The 21514-nt window shown below is 47.6% G+C and overlaps 9 protein-coding genes across 9 annotated transcripts; 4 read left to right on the forward strand and 5 right to left on the reverse strand.

The window, feature by feature from the left end:
* Nucleotides 1-1837: 1837 nt before the first annotated feature.
* Nucleotides 1838-3692, forward strand: POJ06DRAFT_282562 (uncharacterized protein; the record flags this gene model as incomplete). Its single annotated transcript, XM_056190040.1, has 5 exons — nucleotides 1838-1940; nucleotides 1991-2171; nucleotides 2228-2612; nucleotides 2666-3571; nucleotides 3630-3692. The coding sequence occupies 5 exons, from the start codon at nucleotides 1838-1840 to the stop codon at nucleotides 3690-3692; spliced, it is 1638 nt and encodes a 545-aa protein (XP_056042030.1).
* A 1154-nt stretch (nucleotides 3693-4846) lies between these two features.
* On the reverse strand, nucleotides 4847-5693 carry POJ06DRAFT_269677 (uncharacterized protein; the record flags this gene model as incomplete). The annotated part of the gene is made up of 4 exons (XM_056189384.1): nucleotides 4847-5189; nucleotides 5245-5263; nucleotides 5309-5631; nucleotides 5674-5693. 4 exons carry the CDS (start codon nucleotides 5691-5693, stop codon nucleotides 4847-4849), a joined length of 705 nt encoding a protein of 234 aa, XP_056042031.1.
* Nucleotides 5694-6328: 635 nt separating this feature from the next.
* On the reverse strand, nucleotides 6329-7438 carry POJ06DRAFT_199883 (uncharacterized protein; the record flags this gene model as incomplete). The annotated part of the gene is made up of 3 exons (XM_056185169.1): nucleotides 6329-6556; nucleotides 6616-7210; nucleotides 7266-7438. 3 exons carry the CDS (start codon nucleotides 7436-7438, stop codon nucleotides 6329-6331), a joined length of 996 nt encoding a protein of 331 aa, XP_056042032.1.
* A 2449-nt stretch (nucleotides 7439-9887) lies between these two features.
* On the forward strand, nucleotides 9888-10834 carry POJ06DRAFT_199528 (uncharacterized protein; the record flags this gene model as incomplete). Its single annotated transcript, XM_056185159.1, has 4 exons — nucleotides 9888-10005; nucleotides 10090-10139; nucleotides 10253-10587; nucleotides 10654-10834. The coding sequence occupies 4 exons, from the start codon at nucleotides 9888-9890 to the stop codon at nucleotides 10832-10834; spliced, it is 684 nt and encodes a 227-aa protein (XP_056042033.1).
* Nucleotides 10835-10941: 107 nt separating this feature from the next.
* Nucleotides 10942-13497, reverse strand: POJ06DRAFT_137318 (P-loop containing nucleoside triphosphate hydrolase protein). The gene is made up of 3 exons (XM_056184477.1): nucleotides 12676-13497; nucleotides 12117-12624; nucleotides 10942-12058 (listed from the first exon to the last, which is right to left on the reverse strand). The coding sequence occupies exons 1-3, from the start codon at nucleotides 13354-13356 to the stop codon at nucleotides 11268-11270; spliced, it is 1980 nt and encodes a 659-aa protein (XP_056042034.1). The 5' UTR covers nucleotides 13357-13497; the 3' UTR covers nucleotides 10942-11267.
* Nucleotides 13498-15039: 1542 nt separating this feature from the next.
* Nucleotides 15040-16486, forward strand: POJ06DRAFT_212668 (Alpha/Beta hydrolase protein). Its single transcript, XM_056185466.1, has 2 exons — nucleotides 15040-15480; nucleotides 15535-16486. Exons 1-2 carry the CDS (start codon nucleotides 15289-15291, stop codon nucleotides 16372-16374), a joined length of 1032 nt encoding a protein of 343 aa, XP_056042035.1. The 5' UTR covers nucleotides 15040-15288; the 3' UTR covers nucleotides 16375-16486.
* A 215-nt stretch (nucleotides 16487-16701) lies between these two features.
* POJ06DRAFT_137340 (iron permease FTR1 family-domain-containing protein) lies at nucleotides 16702-18682 on the reverse strand. Its single transcript, XM_056184478.1, has 3 exons — nucleotides 18427-18682; nucleotides 17574-18373; nucleotides 16702-17529 (listed from the first exon to the last, which is right to left on the reverse strand). Exons 1-3 carry the CDS (start codon nucleotides 18465-18467, stop codon nucleotides 17096-17098), a joined length of 1275 nt encoding a protein of 424 aa, XP_056042036.1. The 5' UTR covers nucleotides 18468-18682; the 3' UTR covers nucleotides 16702-17095.
* Nucleotides 18683-19060: 378 nt separating this feature from the next.
* POJ06DRAFT_239478 (uncharacterized protein) lies at nucleotides 19061-19607 on the forward strand (the record flags this gene model as incomplete). Its single annotated transcript, XM_056186040.1, has 4 exons — nucleotides 19061-19123; nucleotides 19176-19273; nucleotides 19296-19473; nucleotides 19521-19607. 4 exons carry the CDS (start codon nucleotides 19061-19063, stop codon nucleotides 19605-19607), a joined length of 426 nt encoding a protein of 141 aa, XP_056042037.1.
* A 473-nt stretch (nucleotides 19608-20080) lies between these two features.
* On the reverse strand, nucleotides 20081-20834 carry POJ06DRAFT_199899 (protein fmp52-2, mitochondrial; the record flags this gene model as incomplete). The annotated part of the gene is made up of 2 exons (XM_056185172.1): nucleotides 20081-20217; nucleotides 20282-20834. 2 exons carry the CDS (start codon nucleotides 20832-20834, stop codon nucleotides 20081-20083), a joined length of 690 nt encoding a protein of 229 aa, XP_056042038.1.
* Between the last annotated feature and the right edge of the window lie 680 nt (nucleotides 20835-21514).

Here is a 21514-nt window from a genome sequence, read left to right on the forward strand (position 1 = left end):
CAACTTAAGACTAACACTTGCGATCTATCTCCCTGCAAATTTTCTGTTGCACTCGCAGACACTGCCTTGTGAAGAGGACGAGCATGATTAGAGAGACTGTCAATTTTGTTGGGTCTGCGGCGGAAGGAGTAATCGTTCGTACGTTCACTGGCGCCAAGAATGAAGTCGTTGATACGTCGAATTATGCGTCCGACCTAGGAACCGGGTTCTGCTGTGGTGCCTTTAAGTTTGCTAGCTGCGCGAACAAGGTCCTGGAGACTGGGAGAGACACCTTCTATAGGAGGAGTGACGTTGTGGTGAGGAATGTGGTCTTTGAAGTCACGAAACGCACCTTGAAGGCATTGGGTCAGGACCTAGGGGGAGTGGTAGTTATATTGGAAGGAATATTCACCAACAAAGTCAATGCAAATACTCTTGCGTTTATACTGGACAACAGGTTGGGAATCGACAAAAGAAACAAAACAGCCTACTGCATGAATCAAGCGACAGTGAGCTAGCTGGTTACGTAACAGAGGAAACCAGGAAACCCTATTTAACTTCACGTCTTCAAGTCGGGTCAACGCGGATTCTCCGCCAGGTTCCTACGTTAGCATTTTGATTTCTACGAAGATATTTATTAATTTCGCTTGCTTGATTTGAGGTCACGACAGTGCTAATGTCGGCAAGTGACATGCTTCGATGTTGAATCAGTCTGGAGGCGTGCACAAAATAGTTATGCAACGTTTATTATAGGATGTCAGAACCGACAGGTAGATTGAATGGCGCCATAAACAGTAGCACGCATAGAAGGAACGTGAGATCTCACTATGGACACACCGGCAATCGCATTCAAACGCCCAAGCACGTTGATTGCCATTCCTCGCAAAGGTGGCCGGCAACCGTAAGTTCCTATCAGCAAACTGGTGGGATTTGAAACGTGAGGGGACGTGTCTCCGACAACATGCGCTGCATGCGCTGGGGATACACCCTTAAGGGCTCGACGGCAGCAGGGTGTTGAATAGGTACAGATTTGCATATGCCTAATTTCCGGTCATTTATTAGTCTATCTGCGCTGCAAATGTCGCCAAGTAGAAATGGGACGACACGACGATGAAGAATAATGCAGCCAAAGCGAACAAGACAAGAAAGACACAGTTGCCGAATCAGGAATTTGTTCGTCGACAGTCAAAAGGTCACTCGTCCTTGACGTGCTTGACAACTCACTTGCCAAGGCACTGCCGACCAAGAACGTCCACGATCCTCAGGATGTCGCCAGCGCGGCCTGGTACTGTGTGAATTGCTGTATGCTGTACCGAGATCGCCGCCTAGCTACAAACGCTAAAAATTGCTTGTAAATGACAAACGGAGTGATGACTTACGGTGAATCCAATGGCACCCGATGAGATTCCAGTTGTCCGAGTGTCAACCTAGCGGCATATGACTAGGTTACTGGGCAGTCGGAGAGCGTGATGACCGTGATGGGAGGACTGGTGCCGAAGCGAAGCAAGTGGAATCCGTTGCCACGCGCCATGTTGAGTGTGGGATCCCGCGAATAGTAATTACAGAAGCAATCAACTGGAGGAGGTACTGCCACGGAACCCTGACCCTGAACTGTCTTGAGCCCCAACCCTGATGAGTGTGACAGGTTGATTGCTGGGAATTATTGGGTGCAGCCGCACGCTATTGTGACGCAATCGTTTAATGCGGAGTGGCCGGTACTTATTTCTAGTGATATCCCACTAGTACACAAGATAGGCCTGAGTGGTTTGAAATTTATTACTATTTGAGCTCATCTTCTCATTGCGGATCTAGTAGCTTGCCACATTGAGCTAAACTGGACCAACTACGCCGTCGCAAAATGGACCTCCCCCTCGATGACTCGAATGGACTCGTCAATCTACGAAACTTGGCGCTCACGCTTGGGAATCTACCTGATGATAAAGGAGTTCCTATTGTGCTGGGTAAGGGATTTAGATATTTTGTCTGCTGGAATGCTAACGGCCCAAATAAGTTCCAGGATTCGCTGGCTGGGGTGGACCATTGTTTGGAGCTGTAAACTATTGGGGTGGAATTGAAAATATTCCCAAACTGCTGATGGAGAGAGGATACACCGTGATCGTCACTCCAATCGGACCGCTGTCTACTAACTGGGAACGCGCTTGTGAGCTGTATCGGCAGCTAACTTTCGGAAAGTAAGTTTAGGGTCAACGGTCCGGTATTAAAGGTAATACTGTCTAAAGTCTACAAGATTCAGTTGCTTCAATCCCGCGACCAATGAGATCCAAGAAATCCATGATGTGCCTATTGATTATGGCAACTACTTTAATTCAGACACAAGTGGGCCTCTTTATACTAAAACGTGTAATCGAAAAAGGGCAATCCTGTTCTCGCAATCACCACAAGACTACGTCGACTGGCAGTGGAGAGAAGACCGAAAGGTTCACTTCATTTGTCATTCTCAAGGTGGAAATACTGTTCGTTACTTGGTTAGCCTGATGAAACTTGGCGCTAGAGATCTGCATCCCGACTATTTTAGTACCGGAGGAAGGGACACCTGGACAGTCTCCGTGACGACTCTGGGCGCTCCACACAAAGGGACGACAATCATAGATGCCCTTAATAATTTTATTGCAGTAAGTCTTCCTTGCTAGCATCATTTACGCATGCCAGCACTAATTAATCCAAGAACTCGACCGACCAAGCAGTCAAGTTACTGGCACGATCATTTGCAATAGTATCCTTCCAGAGTCCTCAGCACAGGGCTTATGACCTCCAACTCGACCATTGGGGTATTTGCAGACGAGATAAAGAACCAACAGGAAAGGAATCATTTCAAGAAATGCGCCAGCGCTTAGAATCGAGTTTTGGTCCCGTCTCGAAATGGTATTGTTCGAATCACAATGCATTTTATGACAACAGCATCAAAGGTGTTCGAGATCTCCATATGAAAGCCATTCCGACATCATCACACGTCTACTACTTCAGCCTCTCATTCCACTCCACGATCCCATTCCCCTGCTACTGGCCGTCCTGGACGGCCGAGGCCCTCAACACGTTCCCCATCAAGCTGGTCGATTTCGTGCGAAAATTGTTGTACTCGATCCCAGTCGTGAATATTGGCGCCTGGATCATCGACCGCATTCTGGAGGAGGTTGCCAACACTCTGGGGTGGCCGATTGTCTTGTCCCTCGTTAGCTTTCGCGATTTTGTGCGGTGGGCAACCCAAGCGGTAGCGAACCGGCTGCTGGACGAGATCGATTACGATGTCACGCTGCCACCTCCGGGTAAATATCTACCGCGGATCGACGTCCTACCGTTTATGCTTCCAACTGTTTACGCAATGGGTGGCCAGGAACTCAGTCCCGAACAGAAAGATATCCTGGGAGAGAATCTGGGGGATTGGTATCTGAACGATGGGATCGTGAATACCGAGTCTATGCGCGGTCCAGATGACTCGATTGTAAGAAGTATCAGTGGATTTCCGACATCAAGCATCAACGTCGAAGGTGGGCGGGGAATATACTGGCAATTTGGCGTCAACAATCAGATGGATCACGCGGACGAGATAGGGGTTTTTATCGAGGAATACACGGTGAGCATTTTCCCCTTAAGCCTTGAGGTTGGGAGGACTGCGTACTGATTGGAAAAAGGCCCAATGTATGAGAGAGATGTACATCAACCTCGCAACCATTGTCTCGCGTTTACCTTCCTGAGCACCCGGAACCACTGAAGTTTAAAGGGGTCAAGATATTCGCTTATACATTCGCTCTCTCCCTCTATCCACTCGGATAATAATATTGGAACCCGCAAAATGCTTGGTGCAGCTCTCCAGAGTCCGCTTGTTCTACATTTTAGTTGCGTGGATTTATAATGGACCGCCACTGTGCGCCATTCCCGTCATCCACTACCCACGCAACTCTCCTCAAGTCTTCCGTTTAGCTACCGTAAAGAATTTGAGGTTTCTGGTTGCAAGTATCATATCTCACTACCCTACTAATTCCGAACGATTCATAATTTTTTATTTCTTTTTACCAATTACTAATATGTCAAGCAAATCGTCACTCTTTCACTCCATACCCCAATGTATGTTGACCTCCTGGAACGCTGCGAGCTCGTTGCCTTTACTTGGCCTGCCAAGTATCGAATGGTGTTGCTACGCTATTGAAGTTTCAAATTTAAGTTGAGCAGTGGATCAGTAATGTTAATGATATTAAATGTCACTAATGATAAATAAAAGCGTTCACGCATTTTTAGATGCTGTGTAAAAAAAAAGAGCCCCCTAGTTACTGGCTAACACTGCACCAGTTGTCGCCTCAAAAGTAGAATTTACTTTTTCACTTCTAGCTTGACCCTCTTAACGCAACTTCAATTTCTCGAAGAGGAATCTTTCGAACCTGTATTTTGCAGATATAGAGACGTCATTCATCACTTCATCTAAAATATCAACGCTGTTAAAAGGCATAGTTCTAACCTCGATGTTGCCAGCTTCCCGTTCCCAAATATCAGGAGGATAAAAATCACGTATCCTAAGTCTAAGACTGTCAGTGAGATCATAATGGGGCATCCTTCTTTAATCAGATACTAAAAATAGCTTATATGCGAGCAAATTAGTCTCCACAGAAGCAATATATGGTATGAATTTGGTCGCCAGGCTTCAATGAAAGCTTCATTCAGCTTGCCAGCCCATGTGTGATCCTTGTACTTAATTGCACCATAGTAGCCTTGTTGTATGTTCAATTCGGCAGCTTCCTCGACGGTTCTTGACAATGTTGCCCGTTCTGCTCGCCGATCTGTGATATCCAGGTACGAACGAGTAGCAAGATATCCAAACCGTGGCGTTTCGCGAAAGCATACCAATATAACAACATTAACTCCCCTGGTTCCAGATATCCTTGCCATCAAGAAGATAGCGATGGGCTTCACTATACCGAACCTCAACCACAACCACAGCTTTATCTGGGACATCCGCTGGCGCATAATTGAAACCTCCATCTGCCTCTTTCTGCTCCGTGTACTGACCATAAGGGGAATGCGTGGTGGCAGCTTCATACTGGCGAATATGACGCAGTGTATGCGGACTGCTCGTGGAGAGATAGTCCTCAACGCAATTAATGATTTTACGTTCGATCCAGCGCGCTGCTCGTTCGCGGATGTTACTGGGGCAAGTTACAATGGAAAGAGTGAGGCTATTGTATCTCAAAGAGGGGTACCTATAATATCGAATACTGTCAGTTATTTTCTGACAACAGTGGTAACAGAACGTACCTCTGATCCTCGGAAATGCCTTCTGCCGATTTAGTTCAGAGGATGCCTGTCCAGTTGCAGAGACATTTCAACGGCAGTTGAATTTCTTTCAGAAGCATGAATGCCTTGTTGCAATTAGAAAGAACCTCCGAGTCTGTGGCTGTCATCGGTTTTGTTATCTCAGCCAACGCAGGGGCTTCCGTCTCGTTGTCCAATTTAACTCGTTTGCTCTGCTCTTCTGCTTGGTCGCTGACCGAATGACTACCGGGGACCGTGTTGTCATCAATTGACTCGTCGACCGCCTTTCTCTTGACTGTTGCCCCCGTGGCATTTCCTACGGGCTTTGTCTCATTCCTTTTGCTGGATTCGGCCTGATCCTTGACAGACCGAGTCGCGATCGGCGCCACGCTTCGTGAGGCTCGGCTGCCGCTAGCTGATTGGGGATCTTACTCTCCGTAAACGGCGTCCATGACGTTGTTATGCTAATATGGAAATGTGTGATGATTGGAGGGCCGAAAATATATCAAGGCGAGGGAAAAGTGCGAGAACAGTTTGGACGCAGACTAGCTCTGTTTGTCTGTTGGACATTTGGTTGACCGACAGAGCGTCTCACGGTCGATGTCAAAGAGCCAACAATTGTTCCAAGCGTGAGATATGTGCCGCCATTGTCACTGAAACTTCTACCTAAAATTGTATCAAAATTTTGCTTGATTCTCCAACTGTTGTTTTTGATTTACTTTATAGAGAGTTTAACTTAGGCAGGGCTGGACACGGTATCGCCATATCGTATCTGCGGCGATGAGATACCGGTAGGAGAAAATTCCTGGCGATAGTTTAGGCGATATAGCCAGACGTTTCTGGCTGGCGATACGATATGCGAGATGGGCAAAACCCGGCGATATCGCATCGTGTTCTGCCCCTACGTACGCTCGAGTTGAGTGAGCAGTGAATCAGTGCAAGTTATTGATATTAAACGTTACTGTGATAAACGCAGTCCACGCATCTTTGGATGCTGTGTAAATGAAGGGAAGAAAAATTATTGGCTTGCAAACACTATACGAGCTGTCCTCTGAAGTTAGAACCTCTCTTTGCAGTTGTAAACCTCTTAATGTAACCTCAATTTCTCGTGGAGGTAAAGCTCGAACCTGAATTGCGCAACTAATCCCATGCTATCAACTACGGAGTCTAGAAATTCAGCACTGTCAAACGGAATATCATTATCCTCGATATTGGCAGCTTGCCACGCATCATGCGGATAGAAATCGCTTATTCTAAGGTTAAGCGTGTCAGGGAGCTCATCATGGGCGAGTGCGAAACCATCTTGAATCAGGTCCTAAAACCAGTCTGTACGTGAGCAGATTTAATTTCTACAGAATCAATCGGATTACTCACAAATGTATCGTGTGAACCTTGTCGCCAGACTTCAATGAAAGCTTTGTTCAGCTCACCAATCCACGTGTGACCCCTGTACTCATGTGGACCGTAGTAGCCTCGTGCGATGTTCGCTTCGACGGTTTCAGCAAGGCTCTGTGCCATGGCTTCCTTCTCTGCATCTACTCCCGCTATATCCGTATATCGCGTATCAGGGTTTCGGAACCGTGGAGACTCTTCAAAGCAAATCAATATGACCACGTTGACGCCCTTGCCATTGATCCACATATCTTTGTCCTCAAGAAGCTTGCCATAGGACTCACTTGTCCCAACTTCAATGGCAATCATCAGTTTACCAGTACCGAACCTAGTCTTATAGATGAATCCTCCGTCTGGCTCTTTCCTGCCCCCGATGTACTCACCACCGATAGACTGAGTGGTAGATCTACACTCGCGAATATGACCCACTGTATGCGGACTGTGCGTGGAGAGATAGTCCTCAACGTAATTAATGATTTTGCGTTCGATCCAGCTCGCTGCTCCTTCATGGACATAACTGGGGCAAGTCACAACAGTAGCTGTCTGAGTGACGCTATTGTATCCCAAAGAGGGGTACCTATAATATCGAATATTGTTAGTTATTTTCTGACAACAGTGGTAACCGAACGTACCTCTGATCCTCGGAAATGCCTTCCGCCGATTTTAGTTCAGAGAATGCCTGATCCAGTTGCAGAAACGTTTCATACGGCAGTTGTACATCCAATCGCTGCTCTGGCGTATTTTCTTTCAGAAGCGTGAATGCCTTGTTGTAATTAGAAAGAACCTCCGAGTCTGTAGCTGTCATCGGTTTTGTTATCTCAGCCAACGCAGGGGCTTCCGTCTCGTTGTCCAATTTAACTCGTTTGCTCTGCTCTTCTGCTTGGTCGCTGACCGAATGACTACCGGGGACCGTGTTGTCATCAATTGACTCGTCGACCGCCTTTCTCTTGACTGTTGCCCCCGTGGCATTTCCTACGGGCTTTGTCTCATTCCTTTTGCTGGATTCGGCCTGATCCTTGACAGACCGAGTCGCGATCGGCGCCACGCTTCGTGAGGCTCGGCTGCCGCTAGCTGATTGGGGATCGTACTCTCCGTAAACGGCGTCCATGACGTAGTTATCTTAATATGGAAATGTGTGATGATTGGAGGGCCGAAAATATATCAAGGCGAGGGAAAAGTGCGAGAACAGTTTGGACGCAGACTAGCTCTGTTTATCTGTTGGACAATTGGATTTTGACCGAAAGAGCGTCTCACGTAGGATGTCAAAGAGCCAACAATTGTTCCACGGCGTGAGGTATGTGCCCCCATTGTCACTGAAACTTCTACGCAAACTTGTGTGAATTTTTTGCTTGTATTGATTTTGATTTACTTTTATAGAGGGGTTAACTAGGGAAGTATATAGCATTGACAACAAGCAGGGGTCTTATACCTTGAATGAAGCGCCCTGGCTTATCTTGGATGAGTTTGCAAGCCTAATTTGCCTAAAATAATATGTGACCGATAACTGTATGCTTACACAATGCACAAAATTAGACTCGGCTGTGAGTAGAACAAGGGCGAATTTGGTGTCCGTATATTGATAGCTGCGAAAGAGCTATACTTGCCATCCGTCAATTGCATTATCAGCTACTTCTATATTTCGTGTACTGTGGTATCCAGATATGGTACCACATACCTAGAAAATCTGATTTGCGTATGCTCAAGCCGCGCATCTGACGTAGATCATCCATAGCCAAGGTACAGAATGACATGTGTTTCAACATGTATCAAAATCTGTAGCCTCAGTCCCGTCATATAAGTGAAAAATAGACGCTCTGTCTGTCGCAACGATGAAGCCATGAAACCCGGCCGATAATCGGGTCATTGCGGGATTGGGCGAACGAAGACCCCGCCGCCTACTGTCTTACCTAATCTTGATGATATGTCAGAGGACAGAGGTTTCCTGTAACCTTCCTAATAAGGAATACGATTACTTTACGATTAAAGCTTCATTTTTGCGATTAAGTCTAGGGATCGGCACCGATCCACGGATAAACGGATATATCCGTGGATATCCGTCGCGGATACTGATACGGATAGAGAATATGGGGATGTGGATACGGATATGGATAAGGTAATATGGATTAGTCATATCCACGGATACGAAACAAATACAAATGCGTAAACTAATAATATTGGGAGGGTTTAAGTCAGTTGCGATTTGCGAAATATTCAGTTGTGGATGTCCGGTTTGAAGCCCAACTGAGTAGTCAATATAGTCAGTAGTATCGTAGCTAGGATCATCCTCTTTCCACGGTCTCGGGCTCCAAACCAAACGCGACTGAGCAAAAGCTCCTTCCAGGTCACTTGAGTCATATCCGTGGATACTGCGGATACGGATACGGATATAAAGCCAATATAGCTGGAAATGGATACGGATACGGATATGGATAAGGAAAAATTGGCCAGGATATTATCCGTGCCGATCCCTACATGATGATGATCTCATCGATCGCCACTGTGTGGCTTGGCGTACGGAAAAATAAGACATAGGCATATGCATACCAAGTCGCCGACCCGCAGTTAGTTATTGTAATAGCACTTCTTCCAAAAACTAAGCAGCTGATTAGCTCCATCGACTGATCGCGCTTAGCATGCGGCTGATTCGAGTCATTTGACAGTCCCGAGCGCCAATCAGGTTCTCTGTACAGCCATCATGATCCCCACTCGATGTGACAGACGGAAGTTTATCATACTTGATTTTTCGGTCGTCACGTCGAGTTCGATGGGGGCGGGACTTTGTCCAATGATAATTGCAACATTTAGATGGGCCGTAGAAGTTAGTACCTGCCGAAATTATTGGACGCCAATCATCGAACAGTGAGTGAGTGACCGGAGAGTACCGAGTACGTGCGAACAGAACCGTGAAAGCCATCCACCATGGCGAAAATGTGTGTATAGTAAATCGTTAACCAGACAAGGCAAAAGCTGCCGACAAGGCAAAAGTATGTAAAAGCTGCACACAAGGCAAAAGCTGCCGACAAGACAATCTCCGATAACGAATCAGATCAGCCGCAAAGTAAATAGCTCATAGTCAGCCGAGGGTGTACTCAGCACTAACGGAGATGAAGGAGGGGTAGAACATTCTGTATACGAAGCAGGAAAGTTGTGGTGACGAATGTCTTGCAATCTATATAGGTTCATGAAGTACCCCACATCGCCGTTGATGTTTTTTCAATGCTCTTGATTACCTCACTTCTCTTCTTGACTACAACATGAGTGCCGTTCCTGACTTTGCTCTTGATCCCAATGCTGTTCTGCAAGATACTGATGCCGCCTGGCGTCATGGCGCTCCGCCTGGCTACAGCAACACCCGAAAAGTGTTTGAAGAGAGTGAGTCATTCTTAATGAGTTCTGCCTTTCTCTCTATTTTGGCTGCCTGCTCGCCGGTCCGGAGCTAATACGTCGATACCGCAGGCAAGCAAACGAACCATGAGTCCGGCAGTCTCGAAGCAATCGTAATTGCTGTTTGTTGCATTGGTGTTTCCTAAGGGCACAGCGATCGGGTCATGATATATACCACTACTGCGACGGCTATTGGGTCCGCTCGCGCATATCCCTGAACTACTTCTCGACAAAGAACATCGTCAAGAACTGGGAAATTGAGGCCTCGTTCAAACCGTCCGTGTCCGATTGGCGCACGGTCGACCCGGAGAAATACTCGTTCTCCATGAACGGCGGCGAGCCTCGACCTGCAGAGCATATGCTCAAAGTGGGAACCTACAACGCGATCCTAACTGAGAGCAACTTCTATAGTCCGGCGAACAATGACTTCGAGTCATCGCACAAGACATTCAAACGCATGATGCCGACATTTGCGTGGGAAGTCCTCGAAGTCTATTCTGGTCCACCAAAAGTGGCGTTCAAGTGGCGCCACTGGGGGGTGATGAAGAACGATTATGTCGGTTATAACGAGTATGTTGAACCTTGGGATTATCTATGATAGTTTGCAGACAAGCTGACTTGACTTTCTCCCGACAGAAAGAAGCAGAAAGTTAGAGTGAAGGCACATGGCGGATTGATTGACATCCAGGGAGTCACTGTTGCAACAGTCAATGACGGGCTCAAGGTCGAGAAACTCGAGACATGGTTTGATCCTCTTGCGATGTTCAAGCAGGTTTCGAAAGACAGTGATGTTATTGTCGAGGAGGACAGTGTCTAGAAAGCAGGCTGCAATTGTTCAATTACAGGATAGAGTGACCTAGATGTGGAAGCTTCATGTATTATCCAATAAACGCGCATTTATTACCATTCGAGAATAGAACTGGACTGTTACTGTTGTGAGAGCATACAGTCAAAAATACCGATCCCGAGCGGACTATGTCGGAGTTCAAGAGTTCTCCAAGGAAACTGAAAGGGCCGCGAATTCACGACTGTTTGTGAACCTACACGCTATGAGACTTGTGAAAAAAACGCAAAGTGAATCTAACCAAAACCAGCAGAAAAACTGTGAATATCTTCTCCGCCGGTTAATTGATTGATTAGCCTTCGACTAGACTTGTCATCACGAAGTATTTAGATAACCAAGCAAACAAGCATCAAACCCTAACGCAACTCGTTATCCCATCAAAGCTGGCAGCCGGCGCCATATATCGCTACTTCCCAACCCGCCTGGCCCTAAATGTAAGCCAAGCGTATGTCAACAACCTCATAGCGACCGCAATAGCGACTACCAATCCTACCCACAGTCCTGTGTGATTCCCGCCATACCCGCGAGCGTCCAGGGTGGTCTTGCCCGAGATCTCACACACGCCGGCGCCGACTTCAGTGGCAGCATACATACATCCCGAACATCCTGTATCTGATGACCAAGCACACGAAAATGACCGCTCTTCGACTTCATTGAAAATCATGCCGTCAAAGACGTAGCGCTGATAATTGATCCAGTAGAACGTGTAATACCAAAACTTGTTGAGCACATTCGGTTGCACGAGAAACCCTCCAACAGCCATCCACAGACCATTGGAGAATGCGGTAATCGCGAGGGCGGCAACAAAAATCGGGACAATAGATGATATCAGCACGACGAGAGATTCGGCAGCGATAAGGTCGAGGAAAAGCCACATAACGAAGCGAAAAAAGGCAGTACCGCCACTTCGAAAGCCTGTCATCCAATACTCGACCACTGAGAAGAGAATCGTTATCAGGAAAAGGAAGGGAAGGCCAACAATAACGTTGGAAAACAAAAATGCAGCCGGACCGTACATGTTCTCGTGACTCTCCTTCTTGTACGTTGCGAGGTCTTCTAGGAACGCCGGAATGTAGGCGACAGTCATGAAACTCATGAAAGCTGAGCCGAAGAAGATCGCGTTGAAGTAAGACTGGATTGTAGTTTCATTCGGTGTGAGACGGAGCCAGACCGTGCCCATGAGGATGGCAAGACAAACTATAAAATTAAGTCAGTATGAAGGAGACAACTCAGACAGTTGAGAGACATCACGTACCATACATTATAACCCGGACACCGTACGCGAGAATATCTCGATAAGCTTTGATAAGTGCTCGGTGGACCAAGATGACAGTCTGTCGGTAGGTGGCCCTCAAGGGTGCTAATAGGAACAATCTCGACCGACTACCCGGTAAGTCACTGTCAAATTGTTCCTTAAGAACTGTGGTGCATAATGCAGCTTCCAGCAAATTTGCTTCCTCAGAGAGATGCCAGGCGCGACTTAGTTCAGCTACCTGGTCGCATTCACCAACACCGCTTATGTCGTCGGCCTGCGCACTGCCGGATCGTTCCTTCGTTGCTAAGAAGTCTGTGTTTGTAATTTCTAGCAGATACTCTGCTGGATTGTAGTTGTTTGGAATAATGTGGCCCTGTTTGGCAAAGTAATCTGTGACTTGATTTACCGGTCCGAAATATACTTGCCTGCCTTGGGAAAGGAGCATCAGCGAATCAAAGAGCGTAAATGTGGCGGTCGATGGTTGATGAATAGATGCCACGACGATCATCTATATGACATTAGCGGAACATTCCCACGAACAAGACGCACCAGGACATACGCCTGTCACCGCAGCAAACTCTTTAACTCGACTGACGACCTCGTACGCGGCGACTGCATCCAAGCCGCTCGTAATCTCGTCCAGAACCAGGACTACGACAGAGTCGCTATCATCACCGCCTGTATTCGCGACAAGTTTCTCACCGACACTAACCCTTCTCTTCTGACCACCACTGAGCCCCCGCTGGATAGGCGTGCCGATTTTGGTATTAGCCTGGTCTGACAGACCCAGTCGTGCAATGACGCTATCGACATTCTGATAGTGGTCCAGGCTTCTGCTTTCTGTCAGCCTCGAAGCAGAGGTGCTGCCGAGTCTGGCGGCGAATAAAAGTGTCTCTCGAACTGTCAAGGCACCGATCAAAGCGTCTTCCTGCTGTACATAACGGACGTGATTTCGAATTTGCTTGCCATCACGCGGTGTGATTCCATCCAGCCAAATTCTACCGTCAACCGAAGTTGTGTTTCGACGAGCGAGTATGTCGAGAAGGCTCGTCTTACCGCTGCCGGAGGGGCCCATGACGGCCAGCATCTTTCCTCGGGGAACACGGCCCGAGACATCGGCGAGGATTGTGTAGCCCGAAGAAGTCTGAGCCGAGACGTGAGCAAAACAGAGGGACACCGAAGAATCGCTTAAACTGGGCGCTAAGTGGCCGCCTTCTAAATCAAGACTGTGTTGGGACATTATCCTGATTGCAGGTCTTAAGCTTTCCTTATTATGATTCGTTAGAGAAGTGATGGCCTAGTGGACATTGCCATGTATATGAGGACAAGAGCCACTTGCCGATGGCGTGTACGACGTCTCTTTTGTGGCATGTCATTGCCACTGCGGGGGTATTTGAACAATCTATCGATATACAAAGTTCAATATTCAGGTCTGAACTGGTCGCCGATCAGGGGTCAGTGGTCGCCGATTCGGCGTTCACCCGCCTTGTTGGAGAGAATCTCAGGGGCCGCAGACACTAAACCTATTTCAGGCAGAATTGACTGCTGAAGGCAGGCAGCCGGATGCAGTTATTACTTGCGGACTTTGGTAGTTCCGGCTTGCCGACATGTACTTCTTAATAATTTTCCCCTCAATCTACCAAAGATGAGATTCTAATCCACGGTCAAAAACAATACGTGCTGCTCTCACGATTAGCCGACAGAACCACAATTTAGGCGTCTCGTGGCTTTGTTTTGCTCAGAACTCAGGATATAAGGCATTACTGAAACAAGGGTGTTTCTCGTTACAAAAAATTGAAAATGATCCTATTCGAACTGCTGTCATCTCCTTCCAGTTGGCCAAAATTATTGTTTTTGATGCTTGAGATTACGGCAAGAAACAGCTCCATATTAACGCAAGCCGCACTATATGCGGCGCATACGTTTCTCGGCGAATGGAACTTTCGTCATGCTAGGGCTGCGTACGAGAATTCCTGCTGGAACGCAATTTAGACCGTACGAATTGCCGCCTGCTTATAATTGGATGCTGTGTACTAAATAACTCTCTGTCGATGATATTGCTATCTTTCTTAATAAGCAGTGACGTCTTGTAAATCGCAGAAGGATATGTCAGCGTGAGTAAATCAGGTTGAATCCAAGAGGTTGATAACGTCTATTTCTCAGAACAGCTCCGAAACTTACACAGCGCTACTCGTCGCATCCGCTCACTGTCACGACTCAAGCTGTAATTCCAAAGTCAGCATCAATTTCTGTTCATTCAGTTAGTTCCAAGGTTTTTGAACCAGAAACCCTGTTGCGGTTGAACCGCTAATAGAGGATTTTGCGGAATTACCAGCTGCCGGGCCAGTCCCCGAATCCTCCGCAGGCGGAAGATAGCAGCGATATTAAGTTGTTGATAATGTGCCAATCTTTGCCGGACTGATGACGACTAAAGAAGGACGCATAGAAGGACGCATCTGATTGGCGAGTAAAGTCCATGTTACGCCGTGAGAATACCGATATTTATTCCTCAGAGTGCAAGAAGCGACGGCCGGCCGTAGAATGGGCTTTCGACACTATCGGGGTGTATATTACATCATTGACTGTAGGCTTTCCCAATTTCGGGCGCTAATAGTTGGCTGGCGTAGTTGAGGATGGGACAAAAGAATAGATAAATAATCGAGAATAATCGAAAATTGGGCGTAGGCGTCTTAAACTCTAATATTCGCGGATGCACCCATTGGCAGACGACAGTAGCGTAGGCTGCCATTATGGCCGAAATGCTGTCGAAATATTTTAGTCAATGAATTTGTCAGCTGGTAAATATGAATGTTAGCTAGCAGCCCGAAGGGGCAACTGGTGCCTTAGACAGGATAAAGTTTGCCACATCTAAATTTAGTGTTTCAGGCTTAACGATGACCTGACGTCAACTTTTCTAGTTCTACGATGTCTGACTACAGTCAAACCTCGTTAAGCATATGTAATCTGGGCATCATCTTTGATCATAATATCGAGGACTAAACTTGTTTAGGAAGACAATCGTTATAAGCGAACTGATTCTTCACCAATTTTTAGGATTACGGCACCAGATTTTATCTGCTATATCGGGGATCGAGTATCGTTATAGCGAGGTTTGGCTGTATTGCTGCCCGGTCTAAGCCGTCAATAATGTTGGACATCCAGTAAGGATCTGATGGATCTGATTGGCACAATTCATGGGGACTGTCTCGGACTCTGTTATTGTCAGCAGGATTTGTCGCGCAGCGCTTATATTTGTTTAATAATCCATCTACATGACTGGCAATCCATGAGCATGGAAGAATCTATAAAAAGGATCGTCATAAACCTCGAATGGTCTCCTCCACTTCTTCTCCACTATTGCTCAGTATTACATTTTGAATTCCGCGTTTCAAATATGTCGACTTACGAAACTGCCCAGGATCAATTCATCGACGTCAAGGGTGTCAGATATGCCTACCGCTACTTTGGCGCGGCAACGGAAATCCCCTTGGTGTTCAATATTCATTTTCGTGGTACCGTTGACCATTGGGACCCTGATTTTATCAATCCCATCGCATCGACCCGTCCCGTCATCCTCATCGACAATTCAGGAGTAGGACGCAGTAGCGGCGAGATTCCCGAATCTTATGCAGGATGGGCGAAGAACATTGTCGACGTGATCGAGGCACTCGGGATCAAACAAGTAGATGTGTTTGGTTTCTCAATGGGCGGCTTCGTTGCGCAGCTCATCGCGCTGAATGCGCCTCACCTTGTGAGAAAGTTAATCCTTGCCGGTACGGGGCCGAGCGCTGGTCCTGACGTGAAGAACGGCGAGCCCGAGTATTTGGGCCTCCTATCTAACGCCGCCACCGAAGAGGAGAACCACAATGCCTTTCTGAAGACCTTCTATAGTCCTAGTGATAAGAAGCAAGCGTTGGCAGAACTTTGGTGGAAGAGAATGACTTCTGCTCGCACTGATCGTGTCGATTATGTTGGACCCGATGGAACCCAGAGACAGCTTGCAGCTGCGGTCAAGTGGTTAGGGGGCGAGTTTAGAGAAGAGGGCAGCTACGACCGACTAGACCAAATTAAGATACCGGTCTTCATTGCGAACGGCAGTAACGATCTACTGATTCCTACCGTGAATAGTTGGGTTTTGTGGAAGAAGATGGTGAACGCGGACGCTCATTTGCACCTCTTTCCCGACTCGGGCCATGGATTTTTGAACGAGTATGCAGATATTTTCTCGAAGCAAGTCATCTCATTTTTGGACGCTTAGATAGCATTTTGGAGGCATATTCCATGTGCCAGAAAACACTTGTCCTTTGTGTCGCAACTCATTATATTGAAGTGAAGTGATTTTGAAATATAATTTTTTGATCTGATCCAAGCTTGTCATTATAACTCCGCAGTGTGACTGTTCGTAAAGATTTAAAGCTCCACACTCGCGGTATTCTCCGAACAAACAGTGAAAGTATAACTACAAATTATTGTTCCATTGACCGTTTAAATTTATTCCGGGATGACGCATGTCTTGAGAACGAATACATGTGGAGGTCGCGACAGTAAGATGATGCACACGAGTGCAGAAACGCTGAAGCGCGAGTGATTTAATTATTTGGTAGTAACATCAAAACGCATACGACGGCTGATTACAATTTCATTACTATCTGTTCACTTGCCACACTGCTTTCCAGGTTGCTATTAGGGGTTACAACAAAGCTTCCTTATGTGCGGGACCGAGTCTTTAATGACATGTCCAATGGTTCTATCAAAAATGTATTTACAGTGAATGTTGCTAAATATGAATATACCTCCAAACACAAAGCCGCGCCCGACACCAACTAGTCAAAATACAAAATCAGCCTTCATACGTAGTCCCTATTATAAATGCTCGTATCACAGACGCGACCGTACTATATTGCGAGTGAACGGTGCGTATGCCGTGATATTTGTCCATCTACCGGATATTTTGTTCAAAATATACATGACAGCGAATACTAATTAGCCGACAGTACCGTGGCACAGCTGATACCAAGAGGATCACTGTCATCGGCAGCATCCGTGCCTGAGCGCAGCGACTCGCGATCGACATCAAGTGAGGTCCCAGCAGACGATTGCCCGATTTCGTTGTCGTCGACGTCAGAAAGCAGATGCGAGGACGAGGAACCAAGGCCATATGGATTGGGATCGTTATATGTAGAGGACGACGGACCAACGGCCCCGGCGTCGGATTCTTCTGGCGCACATGCTCCGGCGATGGATCGGGGAAGCGTCATGTCAATCTCGTCATCGGCGACTGTTTTGTACTTGTTGAAAACAGGAAAGTGTCCGTGCTTTTCCTTGTAGAGCATAAGACAGACAGCAATAATAACCGCCACCCAGTAAAGGTTGTACATCAGAACTGATCCGTAAGTCGCCGAGTTTTGCCAGCCTGGCTACTGTTAACTAAGTTTGTGGAATGCGAAGCCGACTTACCAAATAGTGCATTGAAAATCATCCAGCCGCCGTCAATGAGCGGGTTGCAGCAGTTCACGTGCCAAACACTCTTGCGGATATCATACGATCCAGGTCCTGATCCGACTTCGGCTACGTCACCTCCGACGAGTTGCGACCAATCGTAGTTCTCGAAATACCACACTGCTCGAGACATGAGACCTGCAGCAACAAGGTATAGAAAGCACGTCGAGAGGATGAGGAAGATCTGGATGCGCATATGATTACCGCCTTGGTAGATAGAGTAACCGACCGCAGAACCACACAGTATTCCGGCCAGGGCGGATAGCGGCACCGCCGTGGGCGACGCGGAAAGAGTCACACCGCCGATGAACACGATCGCTTCAACGCTCTCTCGCAGAACAGTGACAAAAGGAAGGATGGCCATGGCGTACTTGCTCGAAAAAGAGCTAATGGTAGTCCGGCCGTCCGTCTCAGCAAGAGCATTTGCGATCTTCTGACGCCACTTTCCCTTCATCTTGTTGAGGCGGAGCATCGCAAGACCCATGTATGAAATAATGAGGCCCGCGACGATGCAAAACACGCCCTCCCAGATGTCCTCGGACGCTGACCAGACATCCTTTCCGAGCCGGTACCACGCGTCAATGCAGATGCCACCGAGTACGAGGCAGATCGAGAAGCCGAGTAAAGAGCCGAACCAGACCTGCCGGACTAGCTTTCTGTAGACAGCCAAGTCGCCGTCTGTGTTGCCGATGCCTTGTGCCAGAAATGCGAGAAGGACCGAGATAATGATCGAGGCCTCGAGAGTTTCCCGGAAAAGACTGCGTATGGACTTAGCTGCGCACGCGACCAGACCAAATCCGAAAATGCTTACATGAAGAACACTGAAACATCAAAGTACTCGCTGTTGGCCATGACACCGCGTGATCGACTGACGTGCAGTCACACTATCCAAAATCCACGGTTGCCGAAACAGGTAGCTGGAGATCAACAGGGGAGAGTGGCTAGCGACCTTATGGTGACAAAACCTTTTGCTGGCGACGAACTCGGCGCCGTCGGAAAACGACCCGCGTGCATAGTTCAGAGAGGACCGCGCTATTCCATTTTGAGGTAAGTTCCATGCGGCGTCCAATCTGATAACAGCTCCCGTTATCAGATGCTGGCAAATATCGTTCCTTCCCACCCCGCCACAGCCGTGCACCAATCCGAGTTGATTGTCCGAGTCCTTTCTCATTAACTGTGCAAGAAGCGAGCTGCACGGCGCCAGTCTCGCCATGATGAGAGCGCATCCGGGAACAGTAACCATTTCGCAAGGAGCAAGGCGATACGCGGGAAAGTCACAAGAACCTCGGTTTTGAAATTGTGCTGGTTCAACCTTGGTTGAGTTTTCCGGGAACTAAGGCCAAAGGCATCTGCAACTTATGCAGTTAGTCTAGATATCAAGGTCAGAGACAACAGTGCGGTATGTAAGACAGTAATTAGTACCTTAGCTTGTGTATCAATCAACCATGGTTACTGCTTTAGGCAAAGGGACAATCAGGATCCGCTCGCTTCTTCCTGGTCGTAGCTTGGTGCGAGATGGAGAGTTTACGGAATGATTTTTAATATATAACAAGCTGCTAGATCGCCGCGATTTTGAGATGGGCATTTGATTCTTTGTATATCATGGAGTGCCCGATTACAGAGTATCATGAGGGACATGCTGATGTAAGGGAGTCCAGGTGAAATTCTCAGGGTTTTTAGGACTAGGGAAATATTGCAAAGCCTACGAAGGTCGACAAACCATAGACTGTCTTTGCGCCAAGCCCGCGGTGCCTCCTCATCTTCCACCCCGTCTCGGACCACCGCTTCCTCGAGGGCGTCATCGACTACGTCTTCGTCCTCGCGGTCGACCGCTACCGCCAACGCCAATATTAGCCCTGTAAGTTTCGTGTGAGTGATAAAGCAAGGCTTTTCTAACTCATATAGACTCGGTCATCATCGTCGGCGCAGGCTACGTCGTGGACCAACTCCACCTCAGGATTTGGCGGAGTGATACAGATCGCGATCAGGTAGCCTGACAGGAGCGTGACAAGGGAGAATGTAGCTGCAGAGAGTGGAATCATTTTTTGTGCTAATAAAATTGTAGGTTACGGCTACACTCCGGTATACTGTGGTAGTTTTGAGACGATATATGAAGCTACACGTGGCAAATCTGTTGGGCTTCGTCGTTGGCGCGAGGGGCTTTTATTGGCCCTAGTTCAGGCCGAGGCAAAGGAATGGTTCAATGTTACAGAGCTTTAGATACTTAAAATATCTTGTTCGCCTATCTAGCCACCAGCATGAAAGGGACTTTTCGTCTCAGAAATTAGAGGGCTGAACTCATAGGTGGTCGAAAGATGAACGTGGACCAGAGTAGGTGTGTATAAGTGAGATTCTGTCATGCTTTCCCATCCTGCCAAACATTGCGCATCACTGCCTCAGGATATAAGTCTTGATTAGACAGTAGCAGCAGTGAGTGCCAACAAACCCGGCTCGCCAATGGCGCGTTACTCTTTCCACTCGTCTCTGCCCAACTTGACGATATCAGCCTGTTCCACAACCCAATATTTCGACGGCGCTTTTCCTTCTTCGGCCATACGAGCAGCTGCTACAGCTGCTCTGCCAATGATGGTTTGATCCTGACCTGCACGTTACGAGTTAGTACCCAGGATCTCAAAACATTCAAGTATTGATCAGGTTGGTCATACCTATCATGTCCTGGACACCCTGTCCCAGCTTGTTTAGGTTTTCCACGATGTTCTCCAAGAACGGAGCTTTGGGATTCTCCCTTCCGATGATCAGACCTGGCCTCAGGATAATAGCATGCTCGAAATCGAGCTCTTTGATGGTATCCTCCACCCCAATCTTCATCTTCGAGTAGGGCACGTAGCGAGAGAGAAAACCTCTGGTCCCTCCACTGGAGATGAACACGTACGTCTTCACTCCCGCCTCCTTGGCTGCTCGGGCGTTCTCTATGCACAAGTCATGGTCGATCTTCCACTGATTCTGGATTCCGCCGGCTGTCGCTCTCATGGTGCCGACTGCGTTGAAGACCAATGATGGCTTGGGAGACAGAGAGGAGATCATGCCGCCCCATTTTGAGATGTCGCCTTCCTCGAGGGCTTGGAGCTTGGGAGACTGAGCATTTGGGAGTCTCCTTGAGACAGTCTTGACGGATGAGATTGCGTCTGTGGCGAGGAGTGTAGCAAGGATCTGAGAGCCCACTGCTCCTGTACAGCCTAACACCGCTGCCGTCGTCATGGTGGAAGATTCCTATCTGTAGGCACGGTCTCAAACGGGACGCTTACCAGCAAGAAGAGAAGTGAGACGATGAAAATTTGAGGAATTGACCTTTGAGACAAACGAGGACATATGATGGTATGTGAACTTTGAAAAGGGAATAATTTAGGTGGCAACTTAGACGTCACCGGCGCCGGTCCCAATGAAGCTTCCCGGGGCTGTCTTTAAAATGGATGACGTTTGGCTGACGTTGTCCACGGCAGTAGCTTACGCTATCCATGGCAGGGGACCCTAGGTATGTGCTTTGTTGTGTCGAGCCTCGGGGACATTGATGGTCACTACCACAGGTCAAAATTTGAGACTATATTATGCCTGAAGGATCAGTTGTTTATCACAGCGACTATCTAGAAAACACCGGGCTGCTCTATCACGTCGCTTCCCGGAGACGTTTCGGAGATGGACACCTGAGTTATAGAAACACCCTCGGTGGCGTTATCAGCCATAGGAAATTAAAAACGAAGCTAAACATGCTCACTTGCACCACTGACAGGCTGACAGCTCGAGGTCGGAGTTAACGTCTTAGCTCCAGGGTTGTAAGGTGCATCCACTCTAGTCGCGGCCATTGTACCACAACGCCCAACAAACCTTTCATCGCCACCAGAAATTTATTCAAATACAAAATAAAATAATCATCATGTTAA

This window comes from Lipomyces tetrasporus, assembly GCF_029532465.1.
Source record: "Lipomyces tetrasporus strain NRRL Y-64009 chromosome Unknown POJ06scaffold_8, whole genome shotgun sequence".
Lineage (NCBI taxonomy): Eukaryota > Fungi > Ascomycota > Lipomycetes > Lipomycetales > Lipomycetaceae > Lipomyces > Lipomyces tetrasporus.

Bases quoted from the DNA above. Each gene is read 5' to 3' on its own strand.
- POJ06DRAFT_137318 (XM_056184477.1), bottom strand. From the start codon at position 13,356: ATGTCCCAACACAGTCTTGATTTAGAAGGCGGCCACTTAGCGCCCAGT. The intron at 12,625-12,675 runs GTATGTCCTGGT...AATGTCATATAG, and splicing joins AGTTTGCTGCGGTGACAGGC to ATGATCGTCGTGGCATCTAT. The intron at 12,059-12,116 runs GTACGTGATGTC...TTAATTTTATAG, and splicing joins TGTCCGGGTTATAATGTATG to TTTGTCTTGCCATCCTCATG.
- POJ06DRAFT_212668 (XM_056185466.1), top strand. From the start codon at position 15,289: ATGGATCTGATTGGCACAATTCATGGGGACTGTCTCGGACTCTGTTAT. The intron at 15,481-15,534 runs GTATTACATTTT...GAAACTGCCCAG, and splicing joins TTCTTCTCCACTATTGCTCA to GATCAATTCATCGACGTCAA.
- POJ06DRAFT_137340 (XM_056184478.1), bottom strand. From the start codon at position 18,467: ATGGCCAACAGCGAGTACTTTGATGTTTCAGTGTTCTTCAT. The intron at 18,374-18,426 runs GTAAGCATTTTC...GTCCATACGCAG, and splicing joins GATGTTTCAGTGTTCTTCAT to TCTTTTCCGGGAAACTCTCG. The intron at 17,530-17,573 runs GTAAGTCGGCTT...AACAGTAGCCAG, and splicing joins GATTTTCAATGCACTATTTG to GCTGGCAAAACTCGGCGACT.